General features: G+C 51.5%; 2 protein-coding genes across 2 annotated transcripts in view; one reads left to right on the top strand and one right to left on the bottom strand.

Moving 5' to 3' along the window:
- The window catches only part of LOC133350419 (tyrosine 3-monooxygenase-like), a 5,393-nt gene extending 876 nt beyond the window's left edge, over positions 1-4,517 (top strand). The window contains exons 2-10 of the mRNA XM_061564758.1: positions 104-144; positions 449-499; positions 1,006-1,151; positions 1,583-1,718; positions 1,831-1,900; positions 2,077-2,133; positions 2,490-2,585; positions 2,732-2,865; positions 3,543-4,517. Coding sequence (XP_061420742.1) covers positions 104-144; positions 449-499; positions 1,006-1,151; positions 1,583-1,718; positions 1,831-1,900; positions 2,077-2,133; positions 2,490-2,585; positions 2,732-2,865; positions 3,543-3,702 — 891 coding nt within the window. The 3' untranslated portion in view covers positions 3,703-4,517. The remainder of the gene's footprint in view (positions 1-103; positions 145-448; positions 500-1,005; positions 1,152-1,582; positions 1,719-1,830; positions 1,901-2,076; positions 2,134-2,489; positions 2,586-2,731; positions 2,866-3,542) is intronic.
- A 533-nt stretch (positions 4,518-5,050) lies between these two features.
- Positions 5,051-26,271, bottom strand: LOC133350449 (bridge-like lipid transfer protein family member 3B). Its single transcript, XM_061564799.1, has 20 exons — positions 25,998-26,271; positions 22,793-22,955; positions 21,991-22,029; positions 21,041-21,132; positions 20,077-20,266; positions 18,912-19,052; positions 18,552-18,722; positions 17,569-17,755; positions 16,684-16,770; positions 15,631-15,813; positions 15,087-15,211; positions 14,222-14,363; positions 13,437-13,627; positions 11,784-13,063; positions 10,336-10,487; positions 9,772-9,911; positions 9,058-9,208; positions 8,354-8,664; positions 6,760-6,868; positions 5,051-5,994 (listed from the first exon to the last, which is right to left on the bottom strand). The coding sequence occupies exons 1-20, from the start codon at positions 26,039-26,041 to the stop codon at positions 5,630-5,632; spliced, it is 4,263 nt and encodes a 1,420-aa protein (XP_061420783.1). The 5' UTR covers positions 26,042-26,271; the 3' UTR covers positions 5,051-5,629.
- Between the last annotated feature and the right edge of the window lie 1,140 nt (positions 26,272-27,411).

Below are 27,411 nucleotides of genomic sequence, written 5' to 3'. Positions count from 1 at the left end.
GCACCCTCCCCCGTCCCGCACCCTCCCCCCACCCTCCCCGCACCCCTCCCCGCACTCTCGCCACACTCACCCCACACCCTCCCCTTGGTGCCACCACATTCAGCTCACGGAAGGCCGCGTGGACACGCGGCTCGCCAGCTCCCCGTGCGAGGTGCTGGCAGGATGTTTGTGGAAGCGTCTCTGCCCAGGGCTTCATTTCACTGCATGTCCCATTCAATGTCCTACGGGGATCGCTGCCAGACTGGAGTAGGTGGCACGACGCTCGCTCGCGAGATGTCGGCTGTCTGTGATGTGCTGGCTGCGACCTGAACACAGTCCCGGCTGAAATGTTTTCTTTCTTGATGTCCTCTGTTGTGTCCGAGATGAGCTGATGATGGAGCCGTGTCTCCCCCGCCGCTAAATTGACCCCCCCCATCTCCCCCACCCATCTCTCTCCCCCACCCCACAGAGGGGAGCTCATTCCGCGGGTTCACTACACGCAGGAGGAAGTAGCCACGTGGTGAGTGAGCGACGTGGGCACAGCAAGGAGGCGGCACGGGGAAGGAAAGGGGGGAGGAGAAGAGATGTTTGAATTGAGAAACTAAATTCCATTCAGTACCTCAAGAAGCTCCCGGTACGAGCAGCGAACCGTCGGGCGTAGTTCCGAACAACAAGCGGTACAACTCGCAAGCACATCAGAGAGCCATGATGGTGATGATGCGGAGTTGTGATTATTATACACGAGGGGAGGAAATCGGGGCACCAGGAAAGAACCCTGGCGTGACAGAGGAAACACTCCATCCCCGTACAGATGGAAACAGATGGCGATTAGTCCACTTGAGTAACGCCTTCTCCTGGCGAGCCAGGGTACGGCACCTTGTGTGCGGTGACCCACCAACCCTCGGTGCTGCCTCCACAGCGCTGGCTCACAGGCAGCCGCGTGCGGCAGCACAGCAGCCACCACCACCACCACCACCCGGCTGAATGATGATAACGGCGATGTCCCACCCCACTGGCTCCCCCCAGGGGGGAGGTGTACCGCAAGCTGGCCGGGCTGTACCCGACACACGCGTGTAAGGAGCACGTGGACGCCTTCCGTCTCTTGGAGCAGCACTGCGGCTACAGCGAGGACTCGATCCCACAACTCGAGGACGTGTCCACGTTCCTTCTGGGTGCGGGGGAGGGGGTCGGGGGTGGGGGGGTGCAGGGCGGGGGGGGCGGTCGGGGTGGGGGTGCAGGGCGGCTGTGGGGATCGAGAGGCTGGGGATGTTGTGCGGGTTGGGTTGCGGAGGTTCTGGATGGATGTGCCTACGGGTGGTTAAATTGACTATTTGTCTGCTCCTGTGTGGATGAGTAAATAGGTCGGTCAGTGGGTATGTGGGTGGATGGGTGTGTAAGTGTTTGAATGTCTTGAGTGAGTGAATGAGTGGTCGAGTGAGTTTCCATGTGAGTGGCTCCCTGGTTAAATTCTGTAAGGCGCAGTTGGGTCATCCAGAGGCGGCGGGTGTTTGAACCGCAGCTACGCTCGCCAACCAACTCACATGTCGGCATGCCTGTCTGCTCCTCTGCCCACCCCCGACTGTCCCTACCCCTCGCCCCCCAGAGCGCACAGGGTTCCAGCTGCGCCCCGCGGCGGGGCTGCTGTCGGCGCGAGACTTCCTGGCGAGTCTCGCGTTCCGCGTGTTCCAGTGCACGCAGTACATCCGCCACGCGTCCTCGCCCATGCACTCCCCCGAGCCGTGAGGACACTCGCCACACGCGCACTCACTCACAACGCACACAACTCGCGTGCATTGCGATGACTGTGACCCCCCCCCCCATCCCGCGTGCTTCTGCGCCACGTGCTCACAGCGACTGCTGTCACGAACTGCTCGGTCACGTGCCCATGCTGGCGGACAGCACCTTTGCGCAATTCTCACAGGTGAGCGGGGTGAGCGTGGTGAGCGGGGTGAGCGGGGTGAGCAGGGTGAGTGTGATGTGTGAGGTGAACGTAGTTGGGCGGGTGAGGGGGGCCGAGTGAACGGAGTGAGGGAGGTAAGGTGGAGTTTGGTGAGCACGGAGAGACCGCCAACACACCCCCCCTCCCCCCCCGTGTAGAACATTGGACTGGCGTCTCTGGGAGCGAGTGATGAAGACATCGAGAAACTGGCGACGGTGAGGAACGGAACCCCGCCCCCCGCAATTCACACATCGCCACGTCCACTCACCTGTGCACGACGAGACCCACACCTGTGCCCCTCTACCCACCTGTGCACGACGAGACCCCCACCTGTGCACGACGAGACCCACACCTGTGCCCCTCTACCCACCTGTGCACGACGAGACCCACACCTGTGCCCCTCTACCCACCTGTGCACGACGAGACCCACACCTATGCCCCTCTACCCACCTGTGCACGACGAGACCCACACCTGTGCCCCTCTACCCACCTGTGCACGACGAGACCCACACCTGTGCCCCTCTACCCACCTGTGCACGACGAGACCCACACCTGTGCCCCTCTACCCCAGCTCTACTGGTTCACGGTGGAGTTCGGGCTCTGCAAGCAGGAGGGGCACGTGAAGGCGTACGGGGCGGGGCTCCTCTCCTCCTTCGGGGAGCTCGTGGTGAGTGGCGCCCGTCTCACCCCCCCCCTTCACTTGCCTCACTCCTATCCTTCTCGCCTGCTCCGTCACTGCTCACCTGTCACAGAAAACAACCCCTCGAGCAATCGATGCCCCTCTTCACTGCACCCCACTCCGCCCTCCCCCAGTTCGCGCTGTCCGGAGAGCCCGAGTACCGCGCCTTCGAGGCGGAGGCAGCGGCGCTGCAGCCGTACCAGGACCAGACCTACCAGCCCGTGTACTTCGTGTCAGACAGCCTGGAGGACGCCAAGGACAAGCTCAGGTGTGGTTGGACACCCGAGTCACACCTTCGCCACAGCACCCGACTGTCAAGCACAGCAAAGTAACTAAATAGCTGAGCAGACAATCCACCTGCTTCCCGCGGCTTCACATTCGTATGAAGAAAAGTGAGCGGGCTTGGGCTGCAGGACACGCCATGGCGAGGAGGGGTCATGGCTAAAGGTCAAGACTATGAGCGGAGTAGCAGCCAGGGGGATGACCGCGTCGGAGATGGCGTCTACCGGGGAGATGGAGCGATATCAGTTCCCGTAGAGAAGGTGCTAGGTGGATTCGCAGTAGGGGCGATGTTTCTGTTGCAGCCGTGTAGTATCACAATTTAGTTATTTGCAGGAAATTATTCAGCATCGGGGTGTTTGGCCAATATCAGTTACAAGTTGTATGTTCTTGATTTGAAGCTTTCGCGACTGCAGGAATCCATACTCTTTGGTTCTTTGGGTAAAGTCACGCAGGTAGAAAATAAAATAAATCACGTTTCTGGCGCAACACAAGCGTCCATCGTCAGGTGGGAAAGCATGCATACCTGATGAAGGACGCTTGTGTTGCGCCCGAAACGTCGTGGCTATCGATGCTGCTATTGTAAGGTTGCTCGCGAACAGAACTTGCCCCCAAGTGTGCTAAAGGCTACATGGGGGGGGTACCTTTGTTCTTGCCGTGGAGCAGGCAGTACGCGCAGGGCGTGCGCCGCCCCGTGGCTCTGCGCTTCGACCCCGTCACGCGCTCCGTGCACGCCCTCGACTCCACGCGCTCCCTGCGCACGGCCGTCGACGCCCTCCAGGAGCAAGTGTCGGTGCTCTCCTACGCCCTCTCCAGGATGGCCTAGCGCCCACCGCCCTCTTCCTCCTCTTAGTCCTCGGGGGAGTGAGATCAACCCGGTTCCCCGCCTTCGCTACTGAAAGCTGCACCCCCCGCACCCCCATAAGGGGCAGCTCTTGGAGGTCAAGTGCGTGTGTCTCGACTGTGCGACAGCTGTGAAATCTGGCAGAGGGTAGAACGCGTTGGCGAGGTGTGGTGGCGGCGGCAGCATCAACGTCTTTGGCCACGAGATGTTCATCTTAATGAGCTGCCAAAAGGGAGGTCAGTCTGGTGGTGCAGGGTAGCGGAGAAGCTCCCCCACCCCACTCGCCCGGCCTGCTGAATGCGCGAGAAAGCAGTCCCCTACGTTTGTGGACACGTGGACCGACTGGGTACCTCGCTCGTAGACACGTGCTCAATAAGCTGGTGGACGGTGGACACGTGTGTCCTCTGGGTCTGTGTACACGCGACAGGCGTTTTCTAAACGGATAGAAGTCTCATAAATTGAAAACGTGGGCATCTATCTCCTGGGTCAAAGGTGTCCTTTAAGTGAAACATCTAGGCAGATGTGCTCTGGGCTGATGAGACAACTTTCCTGGGCTGGTGAACACGTAGACGTGTCCTCTCGGTTAGTGAACATAGGGACACACGTGTCCCCGATGTCAGGGTTCTCGTGTTAGGGGCTACTGCGTCAGGGCGAGTTTGTGGTTAGGGTCGTGAATGTCCGAATTGGCCTCAAGTCCCCCTTGCTGTGTGACCGCATTTGTCTGGCTGTCTCTGCGTGTCTTGCCGCTGTCTTCATGTCTCGCTGTCTCGCTGCATCATTAAACGCGTCTCCCCGCCCTCCGTGAGTCTGTCTCCGTGCGTGTGTCGCCACTGTGCATTCAAGAGGCATCAGTGGAGAGTGGAGAGCTCGGCAGAGACGCAGCGAAAAGGTCCCAGAGACATTGGCCAGGAAAACGGCTCCGCGGTACCACCCACAGTGGCAAATGCTAACAAGTATTCTATCGAAGCATTCAATATCTATATTACAAAATGTGATAGCAAGGTTGCCGTGGTAGCTCTTGATGACTGAAGGGTACCGTCGTGTGATCGTGGGGAAAAAAGTGATGTTAAACACCTACCAGTGGTGGAGACTCACCCCTGCCACAGGAATGCGGAGTTTCCACCACGAGGCGAGGGGACCGTAAGCAAGAGATGAGCACGGCCTCAATACTTTCGAGCAGGAAACCACTTTGAATTTGTAAAAGTTACAAAGAGCCAAATACGCTTTCACTGAATGCGCCTCTACGCCAATTTGGATGCTCGTGCAGTGCACGCTGCCCAAGGTGGCGCGGACACCCCGAACTTAACACGGCGTGCAAACGTTCTGCTTCAATTTTATTTTCTATTCACTATCGCAACATCTTTGCACCTTAATTTACTGCGCGTTAGAGACCTTCAATTACAATAAAACATTAAAAAATATTAAACAACCTGCAGTGCTGGGGAAAAAAATTGCAATGGCAGGTGCTTTATGTTTTGAATCCACCTCGGAGGTACAACTGCTCGCCACGCCGCTGTGTATTGCACATTGGGCCACCTCACGAATACCCCCCCCCCCCCATCCTGCATGCGTAGCTATGCAACAAGTGCTAAGCAATGAGAGATGGCGACACGCACGCACGCACACACACATTGTGCTTGGGGCTCTAGTGCCACCGCCGCATATACCTAGGGAACAATGAGGTGAATGTGCGCTTGTGTTTATGTCAAACAAAGCAATTCTACCGAGAATGCTCGACCCAGCCGCAGTGTTGGCTACGCAGCGTTTCCAACGTGTCGACGTCCTCTGTGTGTATGCAGTGCAGCCCCTGAAGTAGCCTTGAATTAAACGCTCAGTTCACACCCGCCGTGCATTCTGTACATTCACATTACACACGCACGCGCCCCGGTGCCCGAGCCCTCGCGCGCCCTCATGAACACGGTCTCCCCAGGGACTCTCTCCGTAAGCGACAGAGCTCGTGTCGCAGCGACTCCACCTCGGCCTTCGCTTCCGCCAACGCCAAGTTGGTGGCCGCGAGCCGCCGCTTCAGATCTTCCGCCTCGTCGTCTTCATCCCCGGCGGAATGGCCCCGACGCCCCGCCGCCTCGCGAGTCTCATCTGGCCTCCCCTGCCCAGACTCCGTCTCGCCGTCGCGATCCGTCTTTCCGTTCCCCCTTCCTTCCTTCAATCGACGGGCGGCGGCACCTTGAGCGCCATCGTGGCCCCCCAGGCTCTGGTCTGAGGCCGTGCAGAGCAGGCAGGCGTGACTACTGCTGGGCCCCCCTCCTGGCCCCCCTATAGCACATACACACACAGCAGTAGGGCACATGCAGTCGTCACGACAGTTAGGATGCAATTATTGTTTATCCAACAGTCTCAAGTCTCTTTTTCAAGATGGTCCTATCAAGTTTTTTGCAGCAGGGGGCGATGTTGCTCCTGTGTGTGATCCCGGCTGAGTAAATTGCAAGTAATCGTTCAGCAGCAATAGGATGTTTGGCCAACACCAGTTACATTGTATGTCTTTTTTAAGCTACGGGAGGAATTCAGAAAACCCAGAGGTACTCCTACACAGAACAGGAGGAGAACGTACAAGCTACACACTGAAAAGCACTTAATTTGGGAATCGAACCCAAGCCCCTACTTGCTGTGAGGCCCAAGTCGAGCCATTTGTAACGATGCAGCTGAAAGCAGCTGTGGTGATAACAGCAGTGCGAGTCCAACCAGTCATTTTGTGATGAAACCATTCCCTGCGTACAGCCTCACGTCAGTGGCAGGAGTTCCACATTCCTATGAAGGGTACGAGTCTATAGAATCACCGTCGATCTCCCCATAATGCGGTACTTATTTTAACAACCCCTGCGTGATGATGGACTGAGTAACCCCCCCCCCCCCCCAATCAGGATTTGAACTCGCAAGCTTCAGATTGCGAGCAACTCGCCCGAGCGCTTAACCACCTGACCGGTCATTTGTATAACGAAGCGGTCAAAGTGACTGTGATGACGATAGCGGTGGCGGTGTGCGGTGCGTGACAGCGAGGTCCGCGTGCACAGACGCCGGTACCCGAGATGCAGAAGACACCGTCGGGGCCGCGTTGGATGGACACGTGCGAGATGGCAACGTTCACGGGCACGGGGCCTGGGGAGGCCACGTTCATAGATGGGCCGTCATCCTGGAAACGACAACGAGAGGGATCTTCACTCGTTTTGGGAGCGTGGATATTTGACAAGGCCCTCGTCTCTTTATGTACAATTGCAATTATCACCGCAAGTATAACTTAATGTTTCCGTGGTTTAATTTCAATGTTGCTTAAAAATGTAATTGTCTGAGCCAAATAATATTACTGGGAATATATATTGTTAAATATTGATTAGGTATCTGCACTGTGTTCACGGTTGTTTATGCTCTAATTTAATTTCGTTGATTTTGCACCGATTTCCATTTGCTTGATTGTTCTACTAGTTTTCAAGTTATTCATTTTGTCATTCTGGTCACTCTTGCAAATGAGACACTCCTGGCTCTCTCGAGTTTCTACTTGAGTAAACAAAATAATCTTGAAACGTAAACATCTCCCGCACTAATAGACGAATGCCCGCTTGCAGGTTGGTGCTGCAGCAGTGACGTGCGGTGAGGTCAATGGCTGGGGAGGCAGATTCACACAGAGGGGGGCGTGGCCTCACGGCGGGGGGCGTGTTAGACACGTCCCCCTCAGTGAGGCAGATGTGATGGCTGCCTCCCCTGGTGCATTTTCATTGCAGTTTCATGACGAGACCAGCGAGCCTAAATATCTTTATACACGTACGTGAAATAAGTTACCTGAAGTATGGAAGGCGAAGACATGAAATGAAGGGGTCTACAAACATAACATTGGGGACATACAGAGATAGTAACAGGCACGCGCTTATTGCCCGCGCTCCATCCAGTTACTGAGGGGTTGCGCAATCAGAGGGGAGGCTGAGCGTATCGCTGCCTCACCTCTCGTCTCTTCCTGTATTTGCTGCGGAGCTCCACAAATTTGGCGATTTTGACTATAAAAAATTTTGGAATCGTACAGAAATGACATTTATAACACATATCAGTGGAAAAATCTTAATATTTATTTGATTTGATAATTTTTTTACTTTTCGTAACAGCTATTTTCATTGGAGTATGGCAGGTGAGGCTCTGCCTCCCCTGCCACCCTGACCGCACGTCCATGTGCTGCAGTGCCTTGCACCTCACAGGGGGAGCTGTCATCATCAGGGGGTCCCCTAAGAAAGAAGAGGAAACTCCAGCTGGACATTGGAATAATTGAGATGAGAGTTCCAATCTGGTTAAATATAAAACAAGCTTAAAACTCAAACTTCAATGCCCAGTATCTCAAAGCGCCTGACATCGCATTTCAACCATTCCAGTGTCCAGCTGGAGTTTCCTTTTCTCTCTTCATGATGACAGAGATCAGCCAAACAGGAATCAGAGTAAAAACAATGTTGTCTTTGTTATTCAAATGAAACAATTAGTGGTGTAATGTTTCAAAATAAAAAAATCTGGACCATGACTTCCGGCACACACAGCCTTCTCTTTTTCGAATGTCACGGGATATTTAACAAGCAGCGAACACGCTACCACTTGGCCATTTCACCGACAGAAATAATAATAAAAATCATCATGCGCTGACCCTGATGGTGATGCTGCAGTCACAGACGCTCAGCACCAGCGGCAGGACCTCGGTTGGGATGAGCTCATCCTCCACGAAGTAGCCCAAATTGGAGAGATAGGACGTGGACAGAGACGCAGACACGGCCCGCACGTGGCACTGCAGGAGGTCTCGCACGGGGGCGGGGAGGTTGCGGGGGCCGGTGGCCGGAGACATGGCGGAGAGCGAGAGGGCCTCGCTGTCGTCAGCGAGCCGGCTCTCCAGGCGCAGCGTGATCTGAGGGGGCTCCCCGGGTCCCCGCGTGCCTCCCGACGCGCTCCGTGCCCCCGAGCCTGAACGAACACCGCAGCAGCAGCAGTCGATGAAAGCGTGCACGGTAACCAATGTCATCCACAGTCGAGCCCGTCCATCCAATTGAGAAATCGATTTATCTACCAATTTTTCTGGTTAATTACTTGACTATCCCCAGCAGGCCACCTGGATTCGAACCCAGGTCCTCAGTGGTGCCGGCTCAGCGCTCCCGACATCTGAGCCGCCTGCCGACCTCGATGGAGTTTAATCATCCCAGCTCATGGCCACAGCTGTAGGAGTGTGGGCCAGGGCCCTGGTTGCGTTGCCATTTATAACAGAATATCTAAAGCACACAACAAGCCTCCTTCACGAATCTGTCCATCCACAAAATTGATGTAACGGCCACCACCACACTCCCCGCCACACACACTCACTGGCACTGCGGGCGCTCAGGTACTGTTTGGCGCTGACGTTGCCCAGCTGTTCGCAGCGGACGCCGCGGAGCTGCAGAGCGACAGTAGAGCGGCCCTCCAACGCGTCCACGCTGCACTCCAACGCTTGCACGTGCAGCAGCATCACCGAGGCCTGCGGTGCCAGGCACAGGGCATGGGGAGCGCCCGCCAGTGAGGGTGCGTACGACTGCGTGTTGGGCAGGGGCCACTTCGTGCAGGCAACCGTAGGTGCGTAAGGAGGCGTGCAGGTATCTGTGGCGATTGCATTACATTGCGATTTAACATTTAGCTTAGTCGTGATGCGGGCCACTTTTGCAAACGAAACAGTCCTGGTCTCTTGGGTCTGTTGCACTGTATGCAACCAATCGTGGTAATCGGAGGTGAGAAATCGGAGGTCCCACATGGTTAAACAAATGAAACTTGAATGTAAACAAGTTAGTAATTTCCTGCTACAAAGGGAATGATGTTGTGCTCATCTGCCATTCACAGCCCGAAGCCAGTGGTGGTAACTCCACGTTGCCATGGTGGGGGCGTGTCTACCCATAGGACAATCATCGTTCACTTCCCCACGAATTGGTACTCGTGTTATCGTACCCACAGGACGAAGGGCCGAGTCAACCCCTAACCGAGATTTGAACTCGCAACCGTCCGTGCGAGTGGCCACGAGGGTTGTGAAGGGAAGGGGCAGCTTGTTACCAGGTCTCTGACGGGGTCGCCTTCGTTCCACGAGGTGGAGCTGCTGGGCTCCGGGGACGGTCGTCCCAGGGCTCCGTCGGCGCTCTCTGCTGGGCTCTGGGGGTGCCCCCCCCCATCAATCAATCCGCCCAACATTTTATCTGCAACCGCCGCATACAAGGAAATCTCTCTCAATGTTTGTGTCTCCTGAGTCGGCGTAGCCTGGTGAAAGGGTGAGAGGGGACGAAACGCTGGGTGGCAGGGTGGCGCAGTGGTAACACTCGTGCCGCATAGCAAGACGGAGCCTTGGTTCAATTCCTGACTCGGGCACATTTGTGTGTGGAATGGGTACGTTCTTCCCCTGCTCTACATCTCATTTCTGAAGATGTCACTTAGCAACACCGCCACCAACTGAAAAAACTTGGCAGGACTCTCCCGAAGAGTTATGAGACTCAGTGAGGCTTTCTCGGGTAAATGAGCGTGGGAAAGAGTTATAAACAGAAGGCAAAGCGGAAGAGGGAGGAGTGTGTGAGCCCAGGAGACAAGGACTCAGCCGAAGGCCACAGAGGAAAAAGCCTCCACCACCTCGTGCAGGGGTGTCCATGTGTAAGACGATGAAGTTGTCCGAGCCATCGCTGTCCACCGAGATAGAGTCCTCCTCCATGCCCTCGCCACACTCTCCGCTTAGCTTGCTCATGGACATGCTCGGCTCCATGTGTTGTCTGCCTGTGCTTTCTCTGTGCACACAGACAAAGATACCCCGGATAGCCCTTAACAGATTGCTGGGGCAATTCCTCTGAGCGAGCATCTATGAAGGCCGGCACGGCACAAGAGGAGATGGTGGGTGGCCAACACCACACCTGGCCGCCTTTGTCTTTCTAGTCGCGATGTTTTACACATTGCACCAGGTGCTAATTCGAGGCTGAGTCGACCTAGGGGAGGCCCAGGACCAGTTCAGATAATTGTCACTGGTGTTGGCCATGAGCGGGAATCGAATTTGAGTCGCCGAGATCATAGTAGTGTGCTCACCACTGCACCCCCACTCCCTGCGCACACATGCCATGTACATCAGCACGTATGACAGCACAGCCTAAAAAAAACTATTGGTTGTAAAAATGACCCTTTAATCTCATATCATTTCAAATAAACTACTTTGATTCCAAGTAAGCATTTGCCAATTACATGCACTGACAGTGTCAAAGTTTATTTTACCAGGTAAGAAGTTGAGCCTACATGGGATACTTTACAAGGCCAACTGGGTCATGATGGCCATACAAATAAAATGGAGAGATAACACAAGGCAAATTACATATTTCAAGTGACTGTTTAGATGTAATGAGCCATAAGGTAATTAAAGACGTACACTAGAACGAACAACATCACGAGAATAAACACACACCAATATAAATTGACTGCAAGTAAACTCTTCAATGGGCAAAGGGCATTTACGAAGGGGAAGGTTAACGTATTAACAAAAACAAAACCACAAGGGCAACACTGACGGGCCTGTGGACTCGAGTTAATTATTACAGCAACGGTTGCATTCAAATAGATTGTGGGTCAGCGGATTGAAGGAATGCAAGGTCAATGGAGGTCGTTAAGATTTGAGTGTGTGTATGTATGCATGTGGCATCGATCCTGGCACAAGCGCAGTGGTCATGTCTCAAGTGACGAATGGCAGCAGTTGTTGTGCATGTGGCTGAGCAGGAAAAAGCAAACACAATTATATCATAAATCATAATTGTTCTTTGGGTTAGGCCACGTAATGATCCGATCAAATTTGTGTCATTAAGACTCTCCCACATGTACAAGCATCTAACGTTATTTCAGCCCATCGGTAAACTGAAGAACAATTCTCAAAAAAAACATTTGAACTAAGTGACACATTAGGACAAGATCCGGGAAGTCATTCTAGGGTTGTTAGGGTGACACGGATTGTGGCCAGATAATCACGTGGCCTAATCCAATAATCAATTATGAATCACAGGATTGTCTGCGAAAACCTACGTGTTCAGTGAACAATGATATCTTACCGGCTTGTGGAGAGGCCAATCTTCTGCATGGTGGAGTTCAGCGCCACCTTGGTGATGATGAAGGCGTCCTTGGTTTTGTCCTTGGTGATGGTTAAGGCGTTCACAATGTCGGTCTGCAGGCGCTGCGAGGTGGCCAGCTCCTCCACACTCTGACCAAACGACGGGCTGTTGCTGGCCAGGTGCACGCTGGTGCTATTGTGGGCATGGAGAGGGTCCGTCTCGCTCGACATACCCCCGTCAACCTCTTCGGGTGTCGGGGAGCACAAGAGGTCCGGCGCATCGCAGAACGTGCGTTCTCCTGCCCTATCGCCACTGGCACCGGAATCGGCGTCGCTCTTTCCCCGGCTTCTGAAGCCACCGGTTCCCGGCGAGATGTCGGACCCTGACAAGCTGGTGCTCTCAGAGGTGTGGCCCTTGCTGCTGGGCGCCGGCTCCGGGGCAGGCAACAGAAGCAGTGCCACCTCCGCGCTGGGCACCAGAACGGCGAGACTCACGCTCCCGTGCTGTGGCGGCACCCCGGTCATGCTCTGGTGGTCTTCTCGCACCTGCTCCTGCAGGCATAGCAAGGCCTGCTGAAGGCGCAGCAAGAACACGTACTGCAGATGGCTGATTTGGGCGCTGACGTGCGCCGGGCTGTACATCAACACGTGAAGATCCGCCTGTGGGAATGTGCCGGCGCCCTCTTCCGTGCCCGGGCTGGATCCCCCCCCCGACTCCGGAGAGCTCCCATCCTCCTCCGGGCGTCTTCGCGGTCGCTCTGTGGCACCGCGCTCTCGGGCGGCGGCGGTGACCTGCCCTCCGGCGGATACTCCAGCGCTTTTCGTGGCGTCGCAAGAGTTCAGAAGGGGCCGGCAGAGCCACAGGGTGACGGGGAAAGAGTCGATGCACCCCAGCGGGCGTCCTCGCCCCTCGTAGTCCACCCAGAACTGCGACAGGTGCATGGCCCACACGTCGCCGGACGCGTGGGTCTTGAGTGCGTCGCGGGTTAGGTCTGCCGCCACGTCGTCCCGCTCGATGCGGTACAACTTGGTGTCCATCCCTTCTGCATGGCGCCAAAACATGGGACTCACGCTGTGCACGCTTTCCGCCGATTTGGGAAAGCTAGTGAAGTCGCCGTGGTAAAAGTTTGACTCTTGGAATCGCGTGAGGATATGTTTGAGATCGGAGCGCTGGCAATTGAGGCCGTGGCGTACATTGGTAGTGACCATGTCGGAGATCTGAAGGGAGATTGCGTGCGGTCGCCCGGGCTGCTCTACAACCTTTTCCGCTGGAAAGACAACCTAAACGACGACACAGGAAAGAAGATGCATTACCCAGGAAAGCCTCACCGAGTCTCAATACTCTCTCAGGAGGGTGCCGCCAAGTTTCCGCAGTAGCGAGCAATATTGCTGCTATGTCATTTCAACTGAGTCATTTGCAGGAAATTTTTCAACATTGGGATATTTGTATGTGTCTTTTAGCTATGGGCGGAAACCGGAAACCCGAGGAAACCCATTCAGAACAGGATAAAATAAAAATAACTCTACACAGAAAGTCGCTCGAGTCTGGAATCGAACCCAGCGCCCCGGCCCCTTCCTGCTGAGGCACAAGCGGCGCCACCGTGCTACCCTGCCGCATAAGTGGCACCGTCATTCGAGGTCATGTTGGGATCACCTTGAGCATGAGGCCATCCACACGGATGTCGATGTGCTCCGCAGGGTGCACCTCTTCCGCACCCTGCAGGGCCTTGAAGTGCTCCAGGCTCTGGTTGACGTCCAGCATGAAGCGGTTCATCCACAGGATGCTGCGTGCATCCATGGTGAACTGCAGGGCGTTCAGCTGCACGTATAGGTTGGAACTGGGGACTGAAAACAGTTGCATAGGCTTGAGTACGGAAAAAAACACTGCGAAGTGTGCAAACAAAGCGTGGAGAGATATGCATGCTTGGAATTTCACAGAGACAAAAAGAGGAACACATGGATTAGAAAATATAATGTAGGTTAACGAGATCATGCACACTGTAGTCAAAATGGGTTTGGAGGTCACATGCTAGGAGGGATGATGGGCAGTGGTCAAGAATAATAACGGAGTGCCAGCTAAGGAAGGAATCGTGTCCAATAGTATGTCCAGCTAGGGGACGGACCGACAAATCCATTTCTGTACAGATGCTGGGTGGATTGTTACATCGCAGGAACGGAAGAGGCGGCATCGGTTTGGAGAGGCCTTCATCCTGCAGTGGATTGACCATGGCCAATCATGAAAGTTGCATACAATGTACAAGCACATACGAAAATGTACATGAACACAGCACAATATTTCGTGTAAAGGTGTGCCAAGTTGTCTTCTTTACAGTGTAAGAACAAGTTGCACAAACGCATCACTTTCTAACCGGTACACCAGTGTCATGCAGAGCTCGGCAAGAGCGACGTGGTGGTGCACAGGCAAAGGCAAAAGCTTACTGGGAAACTGCCTCTCCTCCGGGAAGTAGTAGTCGGTAAATTCCATGTGGATGGCCGACATCTCGGGTGGCAGAAACAGCGCCTTTTTATTACAGGAGAGCAGCTTTTGAGGGGTGCCCTGTCTCATGTCAGCCGTGGATACCTGCAAATACACACGTCGAGAACTTTTGTTTGAAACACAAACATTCATCAAATACCACAAGGGTGAGGGGGCTTGTGTACACACACTACACTGGCACCAATGCACACAACAGGCAGGATCTTCAAATCCAATTCTTTCCATGAAAGATGAGGAAAACCAGCGCAGCAGAACGTGTGCCAACTGGGAACAAATTTAAATAGCAGCGCGCACAGGGGTACTATTCACAAACAGCAGGAGGGCCCTACTCCCATCGTGCCTTGCGTGCACGTCATGTGACCACCACCTTGCAGGTACGGTGCTCTCAGCCGTGTCTCATCCACCAACTCAGTGGAGATGGACGTGTGGCACTATTATTGCTGGGATGGCCACACCGTCAACTTTTGAGTTGATGGACTCGACGATAATATGGCCCATAGTCAGGACACGCAAGCATGATGGGAGTCGTGCCTTCCTGCTGTTTGTGAGCGGGACACGTTTACATGGTGTTATATCTACACAGGGGGAGATTGCACGTGTGGGAACGTAGTGCACCCTGGCCAACGGTGTAAGCATTGGCTACGCAGTAAGTACGCAACCATTCACTTGCTGGGGGACTCGATGAATTGTCATGATTTCAAGTCACGATTTGATTCAGCAATTTATATTTTTTTGCCGAGTTTGTATCGTCTCGTTTGTATTGTCTGGTATTCTGCCTTCCTTATTCTACCGGAGCGTGGGGAATACCTGATACACGTCAATATCCTCCACCCGCAGCACGAGGCAGCTTGACAGGAGCTTGGTGTTTGACGGCTGCGCTGCGGAAGCTGAAGCGCCCATGCCTCTGCTCACTCCCTCCGCTTTGTGGTCATCTGTGCCATTGCCCGGTCAATACCAACACAGAAACGCACTCATCAGCAAATATGTCCGAAACCCACGTCTTGCTGTGGCGGGGATCCAACATAGACAACAAGTTGCATAGTTTACGTGCCAAGCTCGATAAGCCGAGTATCAGGATAAAGGTGTCATTGTGGCAAAAGCCACCGATGCCACCACTGCTCGCGGCCAACCTTTCCTGCCCTCTGCCAGATCCTGCAGTTGTTGCGGTTACCACAAGTGAGCACATATTACGGCCCTGGGCATCAATAGCACAAGCGTTAGCACTGCGCCACTCTGCCGCCCAGGGCTTTGGGGACAATTAATCAAGGTAACCCTACAACCCCTGTTACATCACCGTGGATGTAGGGCGGTGTTCGGGTTAGGGATCAGGGTAGCATTGTTGGGGTCTCACTTGAGATGGAGAAGTCAGACAGGGACCTGGTGGTGCAGAGTTTCGGGGGCATGGTGCCCGCGTCTCCAGCTGCGACCTTCAGCTGTGCCACTTGACTCCTGAATTCCTCCAGCAGACCCGACGCCCACTTCATGCGCGCTTCTGTAGACTCGTTGTAGTGCTCCCAGTGTTCGCACGGCTGACCTGCAGGCCACATACCCGCGGTTATACCTGCTCCGGTTGCCACATCACTTTTCACGACACATTGATAAATATATTTCTATTGTATTCTGCTTGCTTAGGCAGCAAGCTTTCACCGGGTCTCAGGAGTCTTTTTCAGGAGGGCCCTGCTAAGTTTTCACAGGAGGGGGTGACAATTGATCTGTTTCTCAATCAAGTAATTTGTGGGTAACATGTAAAATTTGTTAAAGTAGAATCATCAAGCCGGCACACAATTGCTTAGTCTTCTTCAACTAATGTCACAGGGTCTTTAACGTCCACTGAAGAATAGACGGCAATGTATTTTACGGTTAATACACCCGCAGCATTAGCCAGGGCTGCCTACCAGAATCCAACCACAAACCTCTGCAACAAGTGACAACTGCATTACCGCTGGACCATGACAGCACAGCGGTGACATGTGTATATATATTAATGCCATGATATACATACTATCGCAATATCCATATCCTATAACATTGTAAAAGTAGTTCTCATTCCCACTCAAATTTACTTTTCTGTATGATCCAGTTCAGATAAATAACTGAAGTTCTTCAACTACAGTGCAATCAACAGAAGCCTGCCAAAAGTCTTATCATCATTGCACAATCCAGAATGCTCATATCGCAAAGCTGTCCACCTACACAATAATTAAATTACCACTACTACGATGACTTAGAAGAACAGCGACAGTGCCAAATGCGATAATCACAATACCGCGATATTCGACAAAGCGGACAAGGTGATTTTCGTGGCACCTGTCACCGTACGGCACGTCACAGTATTGTCGTGTCACCGCAACCAAAATACCCGCACCGAACCGACTGCGGGAAACTTGTTGCTAGGCACGCTCACCGGCCCTGTGGTAGGGGTAGTAGTCCAGGGTGAGGCGGTGGATCGTCAGCTGCATGGCCCCACCGGGAACCCGGCGCTTGGTTGGCTCTTCACACACAGCAATGCACAGTACAACAATTATTATTACTACGACGCTTTTCCATCCAGAAAATCCCCAGCCTCAAGAATAACTTTCAGGAGGGTCTTGCCAAGTTTTTGCAGGCGGGGCAATGCTGCTGTTGTGTGTAATCCAAATTGAGTCATTTGTAGGTCACTTCAGAATTTGGGTGTTTGGCCAACACCAGTTTACATTGTGTGTCTTAGCTTTGGGAGGAAACCATTTCTAAAATGAAGTCAGAGTTTCCGGCTCATCTCCTGTTTACAACCCTGAGCCAGTGGGGGGAATTCCACAATCCTATTGAGGTTGCTAGCCTGTACATAAGATAACTACCGTTGACTTCCACACAAAGTGGTACCCAACCAGGATTTGAATTTGAACATTCCGATTGGGAGCAGCTTGTTCTACCAATGAGCCACCTCGGCAAAATGATTTATTCATGCAAAAAACATGGCAATTATACACTATTAAACAAAATAATGACGTGTACATTTCAATTATTTAATATTCTAAAGTTAAAGCAGCCTTGATTATCAGTTCATGCACAAGTGGGATGGAAGGTAGCAGCACTGGACCTTGTGGGATGGCGACGGCGCTGGGAGCCCTTCATCCAGCAGTGGATAGACAATGTCCGACAATGATGAAAGTCACAGCTTAATTACAAACTGTGCTGAATTGTGATAAAGTGTGTACTCCAGTGAAAGGCGAGTGAATGGGGAATCTTGCTCTTAGCATAGGTGCAGTGTGGGTGTGCACAGCACAGGGGCCGCACACGCCGGCTGCCCCACCTTGGTTGACCGTACAGTTGTCGTCACACAGGTGCAGGTCAAGTCGCTTGATGACCGAGTGATACGACGGCTCTTTGACGTCGTGGCGCTCGAAGAAACAGCTGATCGCCTCCTTGTATCCTTTGGGGTCAGGCTGCTCCGACACCTGGGTGTTTGACTGACTGCCGGGCGACAGGTTTGCTGGCGTCTGTACGCACACGTGTTTACAAAGACAAAGATCCCACGTGTAGCTTTTAACAGGATTTTGGGGCAAGTGCTGTTCGTGAGCACGGCACACGAGGGGGTTGGGTGACCAGTACAACGCCCAGCTGCCTTTGGCTCCCCGGTACCAATGCTTAAACACGGCACCAGGTACACATTTAAAGGCTGAGCAGACATTGAGCAGGCCCAGAAATGGTTGAGATAATTGTCATAGATGTCAGCCCTGGCCTGGAAATTACCAGAGCTTGCCAGGTTTCTTGCGAAGTGCACTTAGCACTGCACCACCAATCAACTAATCACTACACCATGTGTACACACACAACACCGCAGGCACTCAATGCGACTGGATGCATAAAAAAAAAAAATCTATTATTTATACTTACATCTTGAGCCAGACAACACTTTAGGATGACGTGTTTTAAAAAATGTCATCTTAACTTCCGACCGCTTTAAATGACGGTAAGATATTTTCACCTCACGTTGTTTTACGCACCAGGTCCTTTGTGCATTCAGAAATGTTTTCAAACGGCACCTTTACTGAATTAAAGCATTTAAACATGTACTCTGTAGGTGTTCACGGTTGTGCCGTGTGTTGTTCGGCACAATGGCAGATGTTTTGGTCCACATGCTGGGAGCTTGTTCAGAAACTGAGATGAGAAGCTCCCAGTGCCTGGAGCGAAAGTTCAGACATCGTGCCAAACAACCCAGAAGTACAGCAAAGTGCCATTTTAATGTATTCTTAAACCTTTGACTCGTTAAATGCATTCAGCGCTGCACATTACCTGAACACGATGAGAAGCGAGGCTCTTCTGCTGCTGCGTAGACTTCTCGATGCTTTCTGCGAGCGACTGAGCGTACTTAACCACGGCCTTGAGCTGCGAGTCGGTGAGCACCCACAGCAGGTCATCCAGCAGTAGAGTCAGCTTGGAGGAGATCACATTGCAATCTGTCAACTGCAGAAAGAGAGAGGAAAGCCACAGGTCACCCACAATGCAAGGAGAGAGGAAAGACACAAGGCATCCGAAGAACAAAGAGAGAAGGCACAGGTCATCGACAGGCGAACTGCATGGGCTGAGTGCACTCTACACGAGCTAATGTAGGCGTGCATGGGCCACGGAGGGGATCGGCAGAGCGTCGCTTACGGTGCGCTTGAGCACGATGCGCAGGCGCGCTTGGTTGGTGATGAGTCGCAGCGGCGTAGCAGCAGCCTCTTGCTCCTCCGAGTGGATGGCGTCAACCTCGATCCGCAACGTCTGCCACTCGGCCTCCTTAAACGTCAGCACCTGCACGATCCGCAATGCGTACCGTTTACTCGAGCCATTCATTCACAATACACGCCAATCCATTTTGGAGACCCTCCTAATTTAATGGGGAGATGTTATAGAGAACATTACACGTTCATTCAAAGCTTCTAATCCAGTGGTTCTCAACCTTTTTCGTTTGGCAGCCCCCCAAACCAAACCACCGATCCCTGCCACCTCCACCACCCCCAGTCTCAAAAACACAATGAAGGTTACACTCCCACGATACACAAATCACAGTTTCACACCTCTAGCCAACGCGTTCCTCATACATGTTTAAAACTTCTCCCGCACAGTGTTCATGCCGCAGCCTTCGCCTTCCCTAAATAGTTTTCGTGCTCCCCAAGATTTGCACGCGACACAGGTTGAGAATAGCGGCTCTAATGCCTCGAATGAATGTGATGTATTAGTTATTCAATTCACTCTCCTGTGGGACACGGAACCACCGTTTGCACTGCTAGCTCTTGATAAAAGAGTAAGGGGGCCATTAGAAGTCACTGGGGCATCAAGAAATGCATTTTATGGCGAACATGAAGCTTTTTCATAATAAAGGTTTTTGGGTCAGATCGCGTTATTTATAAATGTGTCGCAACCCTCCACCACTCGACACGGTCAATCAGTAAAAAAAAGTGTCGCGTTTTGGCATTTAAAGGTGTAAGTCTCACAGCAATAACCATTGACCATTCAGCAATGCCAGGACAACAGTTACTTGAGCGGTGGAGTTACATTTGTGGAATTCCATCACCGCCTCCAGACCTGATATGGAGATGACCGCCACTCAACTATCACCACAATTTGAAACAATGATAATCTACAAGAACACTGCAATGTACAGCCTCACCCACCATATAAATTGTGGAGCTATCTTACAGCATACGCATAAACAAAATATTGAGGTGGTTGCAATTTTTTAAAGGGCCCTGAGTCATCTAATAGACGAAAATATTCTCCCGGCACTTTTTTTCTCAATTAATCACACTGGGCTAGAAGGCTCAAAGTTCATCACCTGTCCGCGGTTGGGGTCAAGAATGCGTGTGAAGCGCAGGTCACTGCCCTCCCAGTTGGGGTTCACACTGTAGACGCGGAGCTGCGACAGCTGGAATGAGGCGTTGAAGGCCTGGGCTCGGACGTGGACCACGATGGAGCTCACCGACAGGGACATGCCCTCAACCACCTTCTCTGCAAACCCGTACTCACTACAGATACGCATGCACACACCCCAGCAAACACTTTTACGAACCAGCACCTACTGCGCAGCACATTCATCAGATACTCATGCCTGGCACATTGAATTAATTACCAGCTGATTAATGGTATATTATAAACTCTCAAAGCCGGACAATCCATAATTCAGGGTGAGCTGGAAAAGCTTCTCAAATTTAACAAGTAAAACAAATACAACTAATTGCACAGAAGGAAGCGGTGTTCTGCCATCCATCCGAGTGCATGAGAAAAGCTCTGTACTTAATCACGTGTAGTAAATTCAAGATGCGCTTATCAACAAGTGCCAGGAAGTGCAAGACATTATGCCCAACCATTGCAGGAGGAGGCAGGGCGTCACAGTGGTCACAATCGGGCCTCATGACAAGAAGGGTCTGGATCCAATTACCGACCTTAATGTATGAAGTTTGTATGCTTTCCCCCTGTTCTGCAACAGCTTCATAGCTCATCAGATTCCTCAAGGATAAGATTCGAATTCGGTTTACTGGTTTCTTCGCATTGCTAAAAACACCCACAATGTAATTTGTATTGGCCAAATATCCCAATGCTGAAAATGTACTTACAAATTACTCAATTATGATTAAACACAGTGGCAACATCACCCCCCTATTGTAAAGACTTGGTGGAACCCTCCTGGAAAAGGGTCTTGAGACTCCGAGGCTTTCCTGGGTAAACAAGTAGAGTAATAATGCTCTAAATTATAATCAAAAGCAGTCACATACGACAGGCTAGCCAGCACTATAACTCACCTTTGCCCTGAGATGGTGGCGATGGGCGAGGGCCCGTTTGGCCGCCTTGGCTCCTCGCACGTCATCATCTCCACCTCGACTTTGTCAAGGAACTGAGAGAAAAAGAGCAGCGTAGTTTTAATTGTTGTAAACACAGCAGCTTGGTTTGGGCGACAGGGTGGTGTGTCGCAGTAGTAACACTTGTGTCTCACATTAAGAAGGTACCTGATTTCAATATTCCACTTGGGCACATTTCTATTTAGAGTTTGTATGCTGTCCCCCTGTTCTGCATGGGATTTTTTCATATTTCTCTTAATGCCGCCCATAACTAAAAAACATACAATGCTGAAAAAGTACCTGCAAATTACACAATTGGGATTACACGCAGCAGCAGCAACATCGCCCCCCTACTGCGAAAACTTGGCAGGACCCTCCTTAAAAATTATCTTGAGACTCAGTGAGGCTTTCCTGAGTAAACAAGCAGAGAAATAATAAGCGTTGCTTGGTGTTTCGAGTCATGACTAACCATCTGACACATCTGTAGTGACATCGTGGATGTCACTGGGTAATGCCGGCTCTAGCGAGGCACGGCGTGCGATATATTCTGCTAGAGGGTTTGAGAAGGTGGTCGTGGCCAAGGGCAGAGCCAGCCACGACCAGTAAGGATATAAACCGGGTTCCCAGAGGGACCAGGGTTCAGCGATGCTGTTGTTATCCTGAAAATCTACGTTCTACGTTCTACATCCGAGAAGAGACCCAAGCCGGGATCCATTGCGTTGTAGCTACTCCCAGTGTAATCAGCGTAGTTAGCCTGGTGGTCAATCACCATAGGTTGTTATCTGGTAAAGGGGCAGTTACCCCTTTGTGTTGGTATCAATAAATGTGTTGCCTCCGAAGAGTACGTCTGCGACTTAGTTGAATTGACTATACATCCATTACAAAGCGCAGTTCACAGATGATAAATAATTTACCAGAGAAATTGGATGCGTCTTCAGCTTTGTCCATTGGATCTGCAAAAAACAGGCATGGTCAGCACATGTTGCAGATCCGTTGGTATCAGAGTGCCTGTTGCATGTGTAGCGACAGCATCATCGACTCCTTAACGTGTAAAGTTAGTAAACGTACCCCCAAAAAGTTGCTAAATAAACCATCTAAGTTGCAAAAATGTCAATAAACAATTTACCAAGCATTAAACATAAACTAATGCAGGAATCGCGTGTAAATATGCATCCCATTCTTGTCGCAAAAGTCATTAGATTTGACTCCCGTCACTTTCACAACATGTTGATTGTAAAATCAGAAAAGTGGAAACCAATTGAAACTTCAACAGTGTGTGAGGTTCTGCTAGTGTGTGTGCTTGTGTGCATTCTGCACAAGAATAGTGTAATAGCACACTGTGCTACGAACCCGACAATATGAGTTTGAATCCTTATCACGGCCATCATCAGTGGCGCATATCTTAACCGGTCGGGACCCTCCCCTTGGTCAACTCGACTTAAATGAGTACCTTGGCCAGTGTGCAAATATCAGCATTGGGGAGATAAACACGGCAGGGTTTGCTGCTAACCATGCCACCCCCTCATAGGTGCAGTGCCGGCCTTCATAAGTGCTCGCAAACAGCACTTGCAATCTAGATTTGCACTATCACTATTATTTTGCACTGGTGGTCTGGAAGAGGTTTTTTTCAATCCAATGCACACCTTTGTGTTGCTAGATCAAGCTTGCATAGACTACACGGGTGACCGTTGTCTCGTGTGTGCATGTAAACTTTACCCGCACAGCGGCACGGTTGCAGAAGACGCGTGTGATTGCCAGCCACGTGGGCAGGTCCAGAACGTCCTGTATCACCGACTCGTCGAGCTCCAGGTTGCTGAGGTGACCCTCGCCCTTGAGCGTGCTCACATTGATCTTGTCTGGCGACAGGTTTTTGGCAAACCTTCCCAAATCCCACACGAACGTCAAGAACACACGGTCAAATAATTGATGACTGTAAATAGTGTCACTAGTCAAAGTTATTTCCTGCTCTTTAAGGCAGTGCTCATCTGTTCTTTAAAGCCCTAAGCCAGGGGTAGAAATTCTACTATCCTATGGTGAAGGTGGTCAAGTCTATCTGGAGGACAAGAGCTGTTAACTAAGGTTTGATGAATTTTCCAACGACTGTCACAATACCTTCATTACACGAATGATGATACTCCAAATATATTCATGACCATTCTAGAGCAATGGTCAAATCAAGTTAAGCCAATTTTATTTTTGCTTATACACGTGGCACATTTCTGGCACAAATTTGCCACTCAAAGCACCAATGGTATTATCAGTAGTCATCAAGATGTAAGACTTTCACTTGGCACAACAAATATGAAAATCCTCCCTTCCTAAATAAAAATGCATTGGCACAAAATGCATTACAATTAACCGACGGGCATTGCAGCCTTTCCTCTTATACACAAGGGGTGAGAGCCAGTGCAGAACACAATGGACAAAAGTAGATCATACCACTACTCATCCTGTTCAGCGTTTGTTAATCATTGACTGTTATTCTCTCCCTATAAACAATCGAGCAAGGTGGCTCAGCAGTCCAGCAGTAGAACAAACAGCTCGCAATCAGAAGGTTGCAAGTTCAAATCTTGTTTGGGTGTTGACTCAGCCCATCAACCTTCCAGGGTGAATAAAATAGGTACCGCTATGGATATTCAGCAGTAGTAGTATGGACAGACTCAACCCTACCATAGCAATGTGAAACTTACACTACTGGCTCAGAGCTGTAAAGAGAGAATGTCCACCACCTCAATGCTCGTTTGAGCAGGACATCACTTTGACTTTTCACTTTTAAACAAGGTCACGCGACAGGATTAGAAGGAAGTGCGAGACTTGTGGGCCGTGCCGAGTGACGGACCTGATGGAAATGCCAAAGTCTCAAACACAACTCCCATCGCTCGCACCCCATCATCTAATACCTGACCAATCCAGCAGCAGAAAACACAAGCAGGTGAGCAGGCTGGTGGGGCTGCAGCGTGGATTACCATGCCTCGTCTCAATAAGGGGTGAGCACCACTCACACTGTGATGGACTGGCATTAGCCATTTCCTGGTGGCCGTTAATGAGGAATTGCATCCAGGTTATGTATAGTCATGGCGCTCAGCTCCAAAGGGGAGTGGGACTTCAATATGGGACTTGTAAGGGGGCCCTGTGAAGTGCAACTGCGTCGGTTTGCGGCGTATCGCCGTGCCATGGCAAAGCCTGCACGATCAAACAAGAGACATCATCCCATGTTGCAGAGCCATGCCCCTCCTCCTTAACCCTTGGCCAGACAACGTCAGTTTTACAGCACCACAATCGTATACAGTGGTACCAGGTCGCACCCTTTACGTAGCCGAGGTGACCACATTGTTGAAATACTGACATGGCAATCACAAGTAACGCCTGAAGGTCCACGGCACAGACGCCAGGACTGTGCAGCACAAGCAGAGACTGAAGAAGCGTGCCAAAAGTAGCCCTGTATCCTATAAACTACAACATCTTCCGCATTTCCCTTAGGCATAACACTGAGAAAAACATTATATTAACGATATGAGTTTAATGGTACCAAATACGCTTATGGAACAGAAAGTCCTAAACTGGTTACATTGAACACACAGATTGTATTCTCGATTACATCTCAAAAACTGATATTAGCTCCCCCTCACATTCATTGTGAGGAAACAACGGCCAATATGGTGAAGATTTGTCCCAATACAAGTCTTGCTTTATATCTGGACATGTTCGACCCCCCACCAGCCACCCGCTCGCCATCGAGACACCCTGTGTGCACCAAAGTGGAACTCATCGGTGGTCCTCATCGCTGACCCCACCAATCACCTTCCTAGCTTCGATCTGCGGTGCCGGTCATGGGCCCTGCTCAACAGATTCCGTCCAGAGTCCGTAGACAGAGCCGACCTTAACACCTGAAGCCAAGGTGACCACAACCCGCTCTGTGGATGTGTTTGGCGACAGACTGTGTCGCATATTGTTGACATTGCCCCCTGAGTAGACCGCTTGTGTTGCGATCGAAACGTCGTGGTTTTTGTGTTTATTTCTTATTTTATTTGTATTACTCAAAGAACCAGAATAAGTCTACATTATAGACTGGCAGTACGCTCACTTTTATTATTTATTTTTATATGTTTTTTTATCTACGTGACTTTACCGAAAGAACCAAAGAATACAGTACGTGTTTAAAAACGCATTCAATACTGTAACAGTAATGTTAAATAGTATGCAGTTATAAAACAAATAATTGGGAGACTATATAACACGTAATATACCTCACTTTCATGATTAAAATAACTACATTCCGCACCGTAGTTTAGAGTGGGGCAATAACACAGACGTGATCATACTACACTTCGGTCATACCGTTTAATTTTCCCCTTAATTGCTGTGGAACACTTTTTATATAATAAAACTATTTGGGTATTTTATTTTGGCACATGTAAACCCCACTGGAAATGCTCATTTTCGACGGGGACCTGGTTACCTCATAGAAACCTGGTTATTTACGTCTGCACCGCCCATACACTTAATAGTTAATGGTACAAATACGGACAAGGCACCCTAGGTGTGCATAATGCAAGAGGGCTCTGGAGCGAGGCAGTATACTACACGTGTATGTGCACCTGCACAGGTGTCAAAACCTGGGTCCGCGTCTCACCTGGACAGAGTCTCTGGACAGAGTCTCAGGACCACACGCTCACACGTGTACACGAGTCTCAGCGCCCGTATCTCTAGGTATGAATCTCAGGACCACACACTGTCCCGGACCAGCGTCTCGGGACCCGGTCTCACCTGGACCTGCGTCTCGGGTCCCGCGTCTCGGGTCCATTGTCACACCTAGACCCGAGTGACACCTAGACCCGAGTCTCACCTGGACCCGAGTCTCACCTGGACCCGAGTCTCACCTGGACCCGAGTCTCACCTGGACCCGCGTCTCGCGTCTCACCTGGACAGATGTTTCAGAATCTGCTTCTTAATGAGCGCCGCCATTGTGCGCGGAGTCGTCGGTCTCACTGCGAGACGCGACGCGCCTCTCCTCCCAGCGCCATCCCCGTGCGGCTCGCGGCTCCAGCAGCGGCTCGCCTCGCCTCGCCCCCAAAACCACGATCAGCAGCAGTAGCAGCAACAGCGGCGGCAGCAGCGGCACGGAGGGAGCTGCACCGCCACCCGCTGTCGTCTCGTGTGGCCGAGGCGGCGCGACCCCAACAGACACGCGCGATACCCACAATCCCCCTCCACAACTTCCGGGGCATCCGGTACACATCCCATTGGAGGGGAGGGGCTAGGGGAGCTCGGGGGGGTTTGGGGGGAATCCCCCAATTTGAGGGGGGGGGAGAGGAGGGGGGGGAACAGGAGGGGGAGAGGAGGGGGTGGAGGAAAAGGGGGAACCAACGGGGGGGGGGGAGAGCGCCCCTCAGTGAGGCAATACAATACGGGGGGCCAATTGTCACCGACAAACGCAGAGGTGTGCAGAGTCAAGGGGCACAAATAGACACGGGGTAAAAGGGAGACGGAGACACGTAGATGGACATGGAGACACATGATAGGAAGAACCCGAGATACACAATGAAACAGGAAAACAGAGCCAGACAGAGGGACATGGAGACAGTCACAGACAGGGTTACAGACACATGGACAAAGGCAGTAGGCCACAAGAACAGACGCACACATGAGCAGACGTAAGGCACAGACAGGGATCCAGGGCCGGGCAGAGGGACATTATGACCAGTACAGAGACAAAGTGAGACAGAGTAGGGATGCATAATTGCAGACCCCTTTGTCCACACATTTGACATTTTTGCATAAAGTGTCCCGAATTGGCCAGTCACATCAGGGCACACATCTGGACATTAAGAGACAGACATGGCGACACAAGACAAGGAGACACAAGACACGGAAACGTAGACACGCAGCGAAGAATGTGTCGAAAATTAAATATGCATCAAGAAATGTAACTCATTTACAATTTCACAATAAATGAAACCCTCAGGTGCCCCAACTGTTGTTTAGTGGTCCATGCAACAATTGCTGGAGCTCTCATTTTTTGCATAAAATCCCAGATTAACCCAACGCACAACTCGCAATCTCACTAATGAGAGTCAAATGCAGGTTAATCGCTTGCAATTCTTCACATTTTACAGCCATTTTAGGAAAGTTTTCAATATAGAAAAATGTCATCGGTCTAAGCTGGTCCAAAAAATGATGTCGAGTGTTGACAGTGGTCCCCAGGTCAAAATAAGTTGGGAACTGGTCCATGACGGACGGCGACCAAATGAACATTTCGCAGGTGGTAGACGATTGCCGCCCTGAGTGTACCTCCAATTAGCCATATGCCTCTACCCCCTCAATGCAAAGTAGAG

Source organism: Lethenteron reissneri, chromosome 33 (assembly GCF_015708825.2).
Source record: "Lethenteron reissneri isolate LAM-NWPU_2019-01 chromosome 33, ASM1570882v1, whole genome shotgun sequence".
In the NCBI taxonomy this organism is placed as follows: Eukaryota; Metazoa; Chordata; class Hyperoartia; order Petromyzontiformes; family Petromyzontidae; genus Lethenteron; species Lethenteron reissneri.
This window is presented reverse-complemented; position numbering and strand designations above follow the sequence as displayed.